The following is a 13,452-nucleotide window of genomic DNA, read 5'->3' as shown; positions in this document are numbered from 1 at the left end:
ACGTAAAACTAATAAAATCAATTGATAATTTAAAATCGTCATTAATTTTTCATTGATCCTTCAAAAAAATTATATATATATATATCTTAAAATATGATTGTTATCTTTGTCAATTACATTTAAAAATTCCTTGAAAATTCATGAACGAAAGATAATTTTGTTCTCGATTAATCTGTTTCCTTCTTTTTTTCCCCCTCTTTTTTTTTTTTTGTTTTTTTTTTTTTTTTTTTTTTTTTTTAATGCTTTGGCCCTTAATTAAGCAATACATATTACACAACGAATCGATATACAAATTTGATTTTAACCGGATTTGTACATGTCACATATAATCCTTTCGATTGGTATAATGCCGATGGTTCGCCTAAAAAAAAGTTCCTCAATCGCATGGGTAGAGACCGATCTTAAAGTTGGCAATAATAATAGCAACTTTCCAAACCTAAGTGCACCAAAGGAGGCACCGCTTAATCTTTGTCCAAGCGCTAATTGTGCACCGTCCCGTAATCTTGCGACCGCAACTGCATCCTTTAGCCTTGTACCATTGTTAGGAGAGGCCGAGCCAGAGCTACTACTTCGGCTACTTGATACCGGATCGCTGTCAAGGCCGGCTTTAAAAAGGACAATAGCCCTTACGCATGCGAATTCGTGCTGATCGAGATTCATAGCATGAAAACCGGCCAATGTATCCCTGAAACGTGTTACTTCGACGGCCAATCCAAGACCTTGGGTACCTGGTGGTAAAAGGGGGGTTGGATCTAGCGTAGGTAACATTTGTGCCGCCGCTAAAAGGAACAATTCTCTCCAAGAGGATTCCAATAAGGCCAGTTGATCTTCGATAACCAGATTCGTACCAGCTGCCAATTCTCTTGCCCAATGTACGTTCAAAAATAATAATCTCGCTGCTTGCTCGCAAACCGATTCCGCCGTGATCGCTGGTATCAATGGGATAACAGGTAGATTTGCCATGGTAACTGGTATCTGAGTGTCGAATGTATGATAAAAATGAAAAGAGGAAGAAGGAGAGGGAAAAAGAAAGAAAGAAAGAAAAAAAAAAAAAAAGAAAAAGAAAGAAGTCATGAATAATGAGGAAAAAAATTAATCCTATTGACATTGTTACGATATAATTCTATTATTATATTCTCTTTATAGATCATAAAATGTGACCTACCTTTGGCAAAGCAATGCTGTTGCAATAAATTGGATGAGGAAGGGGATGATGTGGGGTGGACGGCGCTATCGATACTCGAGGTTCCGTCGGTGGTTTTGGCAGAGCAAGATCCAATGCTGCTGCAGTCGATTGCGGTACGATGCTGCTCATCATTTCGGGCTCCTTAAAATAAAGTGCCATTTGACGTCGTAAGGTCGAGTTTCTTGGTCCACGTTCGTGTTGTACGGCTGGAATAATGAAAGAAAAAAAAAAAAGAAAAAAAATAAATAAATAAATAAATGGAATAAGCATACGAAAAAAGAGAAAAAAAATAGAATAGTTTTTAAATGACATCCAGCATCGTCGCCGTCGTCGTCGTCGTCGCCGTCGTCATCGTCATTGCTGTCGTTGTCGTTCTCGTTGTACATCATTCGAACTCACCATCTTTGTTCATGCCTGCTTGAATGCATTTGGCTAATCTACACGCTCGGCACTGATTACGATGAGTTTTATCGACCATACAGCCACCCTCGGACTTGGCCTTGCAAACGTATTGTCGATTTCTTCTTATCGACCTTTTGAAGAAACCGGCACATCCGTCACATGCGAATATACCATAATGTTTGCCCGACGAATGATCCCGACATACCTTGCACGGTATGTCGTAAAGTATTCGACCTGCGCCAAGAGAGAACACAGAGAAACGAAACGGATGAAATGAAATTAAAAGGATAATTTCAAAAATATCGGTAAAAATCCAAAAAAATAATACGAAGGAATTGAATCAAAAAAAAAAAAAAAAAAAAAAAGGACAAAGAAAGAAAGGAAGATATTAAAATGTTAGAAGAAATATAATCATCGAGAATCTATTATATTACTAATGCGTAATTATTAATACTAATACTAATGTATCAATATCTGTAATATATTAATAATAATATAAATCTATGTAACTTACTAATTAATAATAATATGTATAATCATTAAATTATTAATACACATTACTACCGTTTATATATATATATATATATAATTTATCATATTTCTTTTATTTCTCTATTTTTTTGCTTGATAACAAGGAGGATAAGAATGAGAAAGAGGAGAAAGAGGAGGAAAAGGGAGATAGGGGTAAAGATGAGAGGTATCAGTACGATCATCGGTATACGATTAAACGTTTTCATTGTCAAAGTTCATTGAGAGAAGATAAAAAAGGTAGATGACGTAAGGAGGGTTAAATCTAGCATGGCTTTTCAATGGTGGTTAATAACACCAACGCCATAGATATATTTTGCTTTGAAGACTCGTTCGTCAGTGAGTAAAAACACTAGGGTAGGGATAATGATGAAGATGATGATGAGGGGGCGATGAAATGGTTGAGGAGAAGAAGGGTAGTAACATTTGTTGAAAAATCGAATAAATAGATTGAGATTTGTCATTTAACATAACATGATAGTCATGGTATAATTTAAAAAGCCATTACCATTATTTTACGATTCCCTTTATTGGAATCTAAAAAATCGAGCAAAGGTAATGGTAAAGGTTGAGGAGAGTGACATTGGAAGGGTGGATTTATATGACGCTTTTACAATACAGGACTACCAAGCAACTCCTTGTCACTGGCACCGCCTACGCCATTGATGCTAAAGAGATTGTGAATGGGACGACTTCAATGGACCGGATGTGGTCGATCTATTCAAAGATTTTAAGTGAGCAGCAAGAAACGCGACACTTCGTCGACTCATATCGCTCCATCTCTCTTTCTCTTTCTCATTTTTCTCTCTCTCTCTCTCTCTCTTTCTCTCTCTCACTCTCTTTTACTCATTCATTCTATTATTTCCCTCTTCACTTTGGAAATCTCTCTATCGATAAATACTTTTCTTTATCTCCTGCTAAACTATTTACTTTTTCTAGGTAAAATATGTTAAGCGGTCAATACAAATATTTATATGTGTGTGTGTGTGGGGGGGGGGGGAGGAGGAGAGAAAGGGTGTTTGTGTGCGTGTATTAGAGTATAAGAACTGTACGTATCAAGATATATTCTCTCTTTCTTTTCTTTTCTTCCATTCCACTTCTATTCTCTTCATTTCTCTCAATTTCTTCGATACTATCATCTGTAAAATCTATAAAATTTCATGATAATAATTATTCAACTTTAATTTTGAATTATCAATTTACACAATACGATAAAGATCTATCAAACAATTAAAACAATTAACATGATTATCGAGTATTCCAATGTCGTAGGATTATTCACGATACTTTACGTATAACGTATATGTTTACTAATTCTCTTTTTTTTTCTATAACAAAAAAAAAAAAAAAAAAAAAAAAAGAAAACAAAAAAAAAAAAGAAAAAGGAACAGAAAGAGATAGAGATTTGTAAATTAGCATTTTTTTTACCTTCCTTTTTCACTTTTCTTTTCTTTCTTTTTTCCTAACAAATTCTTAAACGATCCCGATGTCGATTGTGGGAACAAAAAAAAAAAAGAAAGAAAAGAAAAGAAAAGAAAAAAAAAATTCGTTCGTTCCTTCGTTCGTAGAATCGAGTTCAAAGGTCTCTCGAAGGATTTTCCAAGAGCTGTCCGGCTACGCCTATGTATATAATATAATATATATATATATATAAACGTGTATGTATCTATATGCATGAGTCTCGCGGTTCGTACCGAATATAACAGGGGAGAAATCGTCCGCCCTTACGGAGGCCCTTCTTTCCCTAGCCGAGGGAAAGTTTGAAAGCGTACGCACGTAGGCTCGCGAGCGTGCAAGCGTGCCACAGAATCACGCGAGGCTCTTCTTTCTCTCTCTCTCTCTCTTTTCCTGTCGTCGAGCTGAGACACGCGGGCACTGACTGCATAAAATTTGCATTCGTACTTCGTAGTACAATATCCTACTGTATACGCAAAAGAGACAGAAAAATGTATGTACGTACATGTACTAAGTAAAAAAAGAAAAAAGAAAGAAAGAAAGATAGATAGATACACAGAGAGAGAGAGAGAGAGAGAGAGAGAGAGAAATAGCGAATGAAACGCGATATAGGCGTGTATATATACATGCATGCATGTATGTATGTATGTATATATCTATGTTGTGTGTATATATATATGTGTGTGTGTATGTGAAAGAGAGTGACAGAGAGAGAAAGAGATAGTCATTCGCAATTGAATTTTTCATTCGGTTGGTCATAGCCTGTGTTTTAGCGGAGACTCTTAAAGTCCATCATTTTTCCGCTTTTGCAGAAATCGCGCTTATTCTCAAAGTTTCATATGGGATTTTTACAGTGGCCGCCGACAGACAGACAGACAAAGTAAGAGAGAAAGAGAGAGAGAGAGAGAGAGAGAGAGAGAGAGAGAAAGAGACAGTGCCATAAAGCATCGGTTTTCTACCCCTCTTACCTCGGGTTTTATTACCTATGTCGGATGAACGAAAGCTCGCTTCGTCGATTAGATATCATGATATAAAACTACTGACATTAAATCGTATAATCGGGATCCCTTTTTTTTTCCCTTTCACTTTGTCATTCCTGATATATAATGGTATACCAAAGATGCGATGACGGGAATGGGAATGGTGAACGGGGTTTGGATGGGTGGTTGGATTCGGTGTGAATGTAAAATTTTTCCCAATCAAACACGTGACGGTAAAACTCAGAAATGGTATAGTCCAGTTGCTCGAGTTAAATTATTATCGATTAATAATTTTATTAATTAACGATCGAACGATATATATATATATATATATATATATATATATATATATATATAAATGATAAAGATAATGCCGAAGGATCCAACAAGATCAATTCAACCTATCTCGCTTCACAAATACACCATTTCACTCTTCTCACCCACCTTAACCTTCTCACCCATCTCAACCTATTCACCCATCTCAATCTTTTCATCCACTTTCACCCTTCACCCGTATTTTTCGATTCCTTGCCATTTTATATTATCGATGCGTGCTGTACACATTGTATGCACGTACACATGCATACATATTTTGCTGTATTGTGTTGTGTTGAATTGAATTGAGTTGAGTTGAGTTGAGTTGAGTTGAGTTGAGTTGGGGGAAAAAAAAAGATGAGAAAAAGAAAAGGACAGGACCGTATATTAGCGATTCAAAATTGTGGAAAAAGAACAAAAAAAGAAAAAAAAAAAGTTACTGACCGTCGCTTCGCGAAGGGTAAGAGAAAGAAGGAAGGAAGGAAGGAAGGAAGGAAGGAAGGAAGGAAGGAAGGAAGAAAGGAAAGAAGGAAGAGAGAAAGAAAGAAACAAAAAAAAAAAAGGAAGAAAAAAAGAAAAGAAAAAGAGAGAAAGTAAAAAGGGGTTGGTTCGCCGTGTATATAAAAGACACGAAGTTCTCCGTGTGGTAAACGAAAAATCGGGAAAAAAAAATTACAAGTTCACTTTTTTCCCTTTACGAAATTATACTTTTACCCCGTTACTTTACTCCAGTTAATTATAGGACAACGTTATTCGTCGATGAAAAAAAGAAAAAAAAAAAATATAGAAAAGAAAAGAAAAGAAGAAAAAAAAAAAAAAAAGAAAACGTTGTTCCAAAACTTTATCTAAACCATATTTGGTCGGTCCTATCGAAGTTTCCTTCGTTTTTTCCTTTCTTCCATTTTTTTTAATCTTTCGCATAATATTTTTTATCGTAGGATCAAAAAAAAAAAAAAAAAAGAAAAAAAAAGAAAGAAAAAGAACGCAAAATAATACTTTGCGTCTCGTATTAATTATTACGATTTAATTTAACGTATAATAAATTATGTATGAAAGGGGAAAAATTGAAAATAATGAAAAAGAGAGCGAGAGAGAGAGAGATAGAGGTAGAGATAGATAGATAGATAGATAGATAGATAGATAGAGATAGAGATAGAGAGACAGAGAGAGAGAGAGAGAGAGAGAGAGAGAGAGACAAAGATAATTAAAGTAGATAATCGATGAGCAGGTGAAAAAAGAGCAATTAGGATGACATCATCGTTCATCCTAAAAAAACAATCGACCATAACGTTTCCCGGGCCATCAGGTGGTGATATAGTATAACGTAGGCGTTACTGAAGCATGGGAATTTTCTGACATGTGTTCCTAGTCATATCGATACGCGATATCGATGGTGTTCTATATATCTCTCTCTTTCTTTCTCCCTTTCTCTCTCTCTCTCTCTTTTTAAACTACAGTAGATAGTACACGCGTGTATTACATTATGTTATACTTTATCGTATCGAGTTATACGTAGGGTGCTTAGACCGTATTCATCCGTCATCTGCGATGTTTCACTGTGTTTTAAACACCCCCTCTCACTCCTTCATCCCTCCTCCTTTTCCTCCTTCAACCCCCTTCGAAGTTTCTCTTTTTTTAACATTTAGCCCTTAAATTATCGTCCTTTTGTTCTAAACAACTCGTCACTCTCTCTCTCTCTCTCTCTCTCTCTCTCTCTCTCTCTGTTCAGTCATAAATGGATAGTTATTTTTTAATCCAATAAAAAAATCACTATCAATAGTTGTTTTAATGGAAAAAAATATACGTATTATCTAAGGATAAAATTTCAATAGGTTCGTTTTGTTTTCATTATTATGCCGATTATCATAATCGTTTGAATAAAATTTATATGTTTTATTTATGAACGAATTATATAAGATTAGTAAATTTTTACCGGTTAATTCTGATAATATTAATATTTTATAATCTAAATAAAAAACAAATGTATATATATATATATATATATATATATATATATATATATATATATACATTATTGAATATTCTGAAATTGTCCATTGGTCAATCTAAATTAATATTATTTTCGTTATATCAATTTTCTTTATTTCTTTCTCTTTTATATATTGAAATAACAATTAGTGCAAATTTTAATGTGCCTCCTTGATCAAAATATATCAATCCAATGTAATAATTAATAAATTAATTAATTAATATCTATAAGTATATAAATAGTAAAGAATTTTGCGTATGAATTATCGACGTTTATATGAGGATTGTTAAAAAAAAAAAAAAAAAAATAAAAAAAAAGAAAACCAATAAGGAGGAAAAAGAAAGCAAAAGATTTCTAAATCAAGTAGCGGAGATTCTTGAACAACTGACGGCCGTCGAATGATCATCAGTGATGCATGGCAACCTGTTAGCTCGTCCACCCACCCTGATTCCGCGTTCGCATCGTGGAAACGATTACACCATCTGTCATAATTTTCTCATGGACGAGCTCCGTCGGGGTGAAGAGGGGTAGGATAGACTACGAGTCATTTAAATGTCCCGAAAAAAAAGAAAAAAGAAAAAAGACAAACGTGATCGGCTCACTCATTTAAATGCCACATGCTTTTTATTTCACACGAGAGATCACACGACGAGATCGTACGTAAATATATCATGTGAAAACTTAGGCGAAAAAGATTATCGATAAGCACAGTGATCGATGATGTTTTTGTTTGCAAAAAGAAAAACAACAAAAAAAGGAAGAAAAAAAAATATATATATATATATATATAAATATGTAAAATAAATAGATCTCCTTACTGTTTGTTTGTTTTCTTTTTCTTTTGTTCTTTTTCTTTCTTTCTTTGAAGAAAAGTTCTACGATATGAAGAAAAAGAAATTAAATCCATAAATATATTTTTTTCTCTCGCTCTCTCTCTCTCTCTCTCTCTCTCTCTTTCTCTCTCTTTCTCTCTTTAATCGAAACTATTAAATATTTAGAAAAAAAAAGAAAAAAAAAGGAAAAAGAAACGCGCAGATTTTCACCGATTCGTATTTACAAAATCAAATTTTATTCGATTTCAAGATAAAATTTTATTATTCCGAATGAAAATAATATAAAAGAATTAAAAGCCAACGAATTTTTCTAATCGCATTTTGTTTTACGGGGGGAAAAAAAAAGAAAACCAGATAAAACACTTTTGTCTAAAATATTTTCCTTTCTCTACTTTTTCCTTTTTTATCTGGTATTTACTTTTTACGATATTTTCCTTCTATCCCTCTCTCTCTCTCTCTCTCTCTCTTTTTCTCTTTCTCTTTCTCTCTTTCTTCTAAAATAAAAATATAAAGACGATGAGTAATTTCTTTGACAAAGAGAAAATACAAATTTTTACGAGTACCTCGAAAGAAATTTTTCTTTTCTTCTATTTTGTGACAATTAAAAAACTGTCTTATTGTTTTGATTCATTAAAAGCAATAATAATAATAATAATAATAATAATAATAATAATAAAAATAAAAATAATAACAATAACAACAACAATACTACAGATAGAAGGGACAAAAATTTTATGTCCATTTTTAATTCTTCATGAAAAAAAAAAAACAAAAAAAAAATAATCCACAAAAAATGTCTAATGGAAAAAAAAATGTCTAACGTAAGGAAAATCTCTAACGTAAGAAAATAATATATGATTTAGATAGAAATACATGCCATAAACATGTCCAATGAATATGCTTGTCAGGTATAGACATTTTAAAACTAAAACTGTCAACAATGGAACGACCCTCAATTTCAGAAGAAATATTATTCATTGTAATTAGTTATATTGAATGTTTTTGTTTTATGGCATATAAACGACTAACGATAAATTTAAAATGATATAGAAAATCTATTCGTTCCGCATTTTATAATAGATATAATTTAATAATAAAAAAAGAAATTGTTTACTCAATTATTTATTACTGATAAACATCAACAAGAGATTTTATCTTCTTTGAAAAAAGATTTAACATCTTAACGATTGATTTAATTAACAACATCTTTCTCTCTCTCCCTCTCTCTATCTCTCTCTCTCACTCACTCATTATCTATCTCTCTCACTCACTCACTGTATACATACACTATGTATTGTTATGTTTTTTGTTTCTATAACGTCAATAACATCAACACGTATACGATTATCCCACATTCGTCGTTAAAATGAAAAACAATAAATAAATATCACTTATCTAAAAAACGAGATAACAATCATGGAAACCTTACTGGACGAGGCTGGTGGTAACTTTGGTTGAGTAACCGGGATGTGTCCCACTTGTTGTTCTTGATTCTGCATTTTCTCTCTCTCTCTCTCTCTCTCTTCCGTTATTATCTCGTTATAATAGTCCTTATATATATATATATATATATATATATATATATAGATATATATATGTATATAATCTTCACAACACTTCCTGTCCTTCTCTCTCTATTTCTATCATAACAGAAACGAGAGTTAAGACAAAATTTCACGTAACAATTTCAAACTTTTAACTGGTATATTTCGAGGGAAACGGGAGCAAAAAGATAGATAGATAAAGAAAAAAAAAATAAATAAATAAATAAATAATAGAGTAACAAAATACATCGGTCTTTAATTTCAACGAATGATCCGATCGACAAATAAAAAACGACAGTAACAACGACGACGACGACGACGACGACGACAATAACGACAACGACGACAACAACGACGACAACAACGACGACGACGACGACGATGACGACGACGTCGACGTCGACGACGACGACGACGACGACGACAACTATGACGACAATTATGACGATAACGATCGATGAATGAACATTTAAAAAAAAAAAAAAAAAGGAAAAAAACAAAGAAAAAAGAAAAAAGAAAACAGAAAAAAACAAAGAGAAGGATACGATTACACGAAAGGAATGGTTAAACGCTTGAAGAAGAGCTAAGCACTAGCGAAACTCCGACAACTGACTAGTCGACGATGAATCCTGACTGACAACCATCGTTCTTGGGACTTTTTGATGCCAACTACCCTCCCGAACCTTTTCGAAGTACAAGTTACGTGGATAGCGCCATCCGATTGGCCGACAGTTTTCCTACCATAGAAAAGGGCGTTACTTTCGAAAGGAACCGGCTGTGCTTCCTTCCCTCTTGAGTCAGGGGTTGTACGGGATCGGGTGGTTCGACGGGACGAAGGATAACGACGAGGGCTAGATGAGTGGGGAGGGGGGTGTATAGGGGAAGGGATAACGCTTTAGACGTCGAGTTAGAGGGGGATTTCACCTCAGTACGTCGTAAGGGAAGCTCAGATTCATCGAGAGACACCGGCTCAATCCTTCTCTCTCTTTTTCTCTCTCTTTTGCTCTCTCTCTCTCTCTCTCTTTCTTTCGTACACCCCGTTCGTCGGATTTCGCACCCCACCCATCATTCTATTTGCACCCCCTTCCCCTTTCTTACTACTCGTCACACTCTGTCTTTCTCTGTTTCTCTCTCACTCTCTCTCTCTCTCTCTCTCTCTTTCTCTCTCTCTCTCTCTATCTATATTTATCTATTTTTCTCAGTCTTACGTTGAGATGGATAAAATTTCAAACGTTTTATTCAGGAATAAAATAGTCAATGATTTTCGATTGATTAGGTATCTATTATTTTTTTCAAGAAAAATATTTATATATATATATATATATATATATATATATAAATGTTTATCTATCTATCTTTCTCTATCTCTTTTTCTCACTCTATGATATAATATAAACAGAATAAATAAAGCAGATGGGCTCCTGACTCTCTGACTCCATCTTGAATTATCTCATGCTTCTCATCCCTACTAAACATGAACCCCCAACCAATATGTGCGAGAGAGAGAGAGAGAGAAGGATCTAACACAGGGGCGAGCTTGGGCACGAATTACGCGAAGAATTCGCGTCATAATAACCGAGAGTAATATCATCGAGATAGGATCTCTGAATGTTACGTATTCTTCTACCCTCTATTTAGAATTTTACGAATCGATCCTATCATCGTGTTATTAATTATCGTTCTTTTATAATATCTTACAACATAAATACACCCTATATATACTTATGTACATATATACATATATATATATATATATATATATATATATATATGTATAAACGAGTATGATTTTGTTATAATTTGCAATTAATTTTAGTTTACATTCATTATATTTATAAATATATATATATCTATTTTTTTTTTCAATTCAAAAATTTCACACATTTTTAATTGTGTACAATATCATTTAAAACATTTACGACGTAATCAAAACGATTATAATACACGTCGAATATGATATAAAATATAAAAAAAAGAAATGCTAACATCCTTATAGAATACCGGATGAAGGATAGACATATTCAATGGTAAATAGAGATGCATCCCGTGAAACGTTTCGAGCCTTCGAAGAATATCAGTGTGTAGATCATCGAGGTAGGCCGTATCCGCCATTGAGGAGATCAAGGATCGACCCTAACTCACCGACAAATCTTGTTCGGCCGAGCGTGTTCATTGAGCATCGTTCGTTTTTGCCTTCGTTGCCAATATGCACTGTGAGTTAGAAAGAGAAAGATAGATAGATTATCCGTGTAAACTGTCCCTAAAAGATTTCTTTCCAAAAGTACGTTCTTGTATTCCCTCGTAAATGCGTATAGAAATACTCAGACACATACCTACACCTACACAGACACACACACTATATATATATATATATGTATATAAAAATACGCATATAATATGTGTATATATATATATATATATGTATATAAAATGGAGGGACTAAAGAGAGATTCGAGTCGCTTTGTCAAAAAGGCAAAACGCGGCTTAAACGGCCAGTAATAGGAGCGGAATCAAAATAGAAAATTGTCTAGGAATTCAGTACCTCAAATTTTCTATTCGTTGGTGAGGGAAAAGATCGTTCGCGCGCGTTCTATTTTCTAAAGGATCCTGGCCGACTCACCGATGTTGTTTTAGGATCTAAGAAAGAACTTTGTTAGAAAGGCTTCTAAGATTTTTTTTCAAAGCTCCGAAAGCGTTTGTTGTTTAGGAAAAACTATATTTGATCGTGTCTCATTGTATGAATACAAGAACAACCAGATCAATTACATATATTTATACATATATACTCATTGAACACTTTGCTTAGAGGTATCATTGAAAAGAAAAAAAAAAAAAAAAAAAAAAAAAAAAAAAAAAGGAAAAAAAAAAGAAATAAAAATAATAATAATAATTAAAATATTAACTGTAAATATTATTATGAGAATTATTTGTAATTTATTATGGATTATAATTTTAATTGATTTTCTCAAAACTCTTTATTCATATCAAAAATTAATTCAACTATTGAAGAATGTTAAAAGAATATTAGGAAGAAAAAATAATGATAAGAGAACGACGATAGATTTGATGATTTGATATGATTTTTTCTTTCTTTTCCTTTCTTTTTTTTTTTTTTTTTCAATTCCGAAAGTATTAATTTATTTTTTTATTTCTTTTTTTAGTCATAATTTTTTTCTTTTTTTCTTTTTATATATATATATATATATATATATATATATAAAATTCTCTGTCGGCTAAAATGTCAGGAATGTTGTAAAAAAAGAAAAAAGGAAAAGAAAAAAAAATGAGAAATAGAAAAAGAAAAAGAAAAAGAAAAGGAAGCCAAAGGAAAAGAATAGAGGTTCTTTTAATACCTCGAGAGAAAAGACATGAGAAAGAGAGAGAAAGAGAGAGAGAGAGAGAGAGAGAGAGAGAGAGAGAGAGAGAGAGAAAGATAGAGAAAGAAAGAACGAGAGAGAGTAAGAGAGAGAGAGGGTGATACACACACACACATATACAAATAACGACAATGGCACGTTCGGCGTAAGATAAATACTAAGATAGGTCGCCGATAATAGGGTCATTTCATAAGCGGTACAAAGCCAGTTTTAGTAAAAGTTCAGCCTAATCGTGTCACCAATATCGCAAAGTAATTCGGATCATCGAATAGGATTCGTACCGTTGAATTATATAAGTAGTTCGTGTCAACGGGTGGTCTCGAGATGCCGAAAGAGAGAAAAAGAGAAAAAGGGAGAGAGAGAGAGAGAGAGAGAGAGAGAGAGAAAGGAGAGGGAGGAGGGGGTAGTAGAACCAAGGAGTAAAGTAAGGACAGTATTAGGCTATGCCATGCTTAGAATTTAAATCTAAAACTGCGAAGTACAGGTAAGAAAAGAAGCTTCCGATCGTTGTGTGAAAGAGAGAGAGAGAGAGAGAGAGAGAGAACGAGATAAATAGATACAAATAGACGAAGATAGAAATAGTAGTAGAAACTTCTTAGGATGCCGCTATCTCTCGTGAAAATCTCTCGACCATTTCGTTTTCTAGCTCATTGCCTGTTTAGACTAATCCCAGCGCCGTTCAACAATTGTTTGCGCCTTGTTTTACTGGTATTTCATTTAACGAGGTTTCAAGTCCTTTTTAAACTTTCTTCTCTTCCGCCACTAATTTCAGCCCCCTTCCACTCCTTAACCCACCCATCTAATTCTTCGGAATATATGGTTATATATATTAGGTTGGAAAC

General features: G+C 33.5%; 1 protein-coding gene across 2 annotated transcripts; it reads right to left on the bottom strand.

Moving 5' to 3' along the window:
* Nucleotides 1–255: 255 nt before the first annotated feature.
* tll (nuclear receptor subfamily 2 group E member tailless) lies at nucleotides 256–9,207 on the bottom strand. Of its 2 annotated transcripts, none has more exons than XM_035883609.2 (4): nucleotides 9,119–9,207; nucleotides 1,586–1,822; nucleotides 1,166–1,392; nucleotides 256–975 (listed from the first exon to the last, which is right to left on the bottom strand). In XM_035883609.2, exons 1-4 carry the CDS (start codon nucleotides 9,186–9,188, stop codon nucleotides 301–303), a joined length of 1,209 nt encoding a protein of 402 aa, XP_035739502.1. In that variant the 5' UTR covers nucleotides 9,189–9,207; the 3' UTR covers nucleotides 256–300. The 2 variants fall into 2 exon arrangements, with proteins under 2 accessions (XP_035739502.1, XP_085514768.1); XM_085658642.1 differs by lacking the exon at nucleotides 9,119–9,207 and adding an exon at nucleotides 2,625–2,720.
* Between the last annotated feature and the right edge of the window lie 4,245 nt (nucleotides 9,208–13,452).

Source organism: Vespa mandarinia, chromosome 8 (assembly GCF_050613455.1).
Source record: "Vespa mandarinia isolate Hongniang chromosome 8, ASM5061345v1, whole genome shotgun sequence".
In the NCBI taxonomy this organism is placed as follows: domain Eukaryota; kingdom Metazoa; phylum Arthropoda; class Insecta; order Hymenoptera; family Vespidae; genus Vespa; species Vespa mandarinia.
Note: the sequence above shows the minus strand (reverse complement) of the source record. Positions and strands in the feature narration are given on the sequence as shown.

Coding starts and splice junctions, on each gene's coding strand:
- tll (XM_035883609.2), bottom strand. CDS start 9,188: ATGCAGAATCAAGAACAACAAGTGGGACACATCCCGGTTACTCAACCA. Junction 1,823..9,118: donor GTTACCACCAGCCTCGTCCA/GTAAGGTTTCCA, acceptor CTCTTGGCGCAG/GTCGAATACTTTACGACATA. Junction 976..1,165: donor ACAGCATTGCTTTGCCAAAG/GTAGGTCACATT, acceptor TTCGACACTCAG/ATACCAGTTACCATGGCAAA.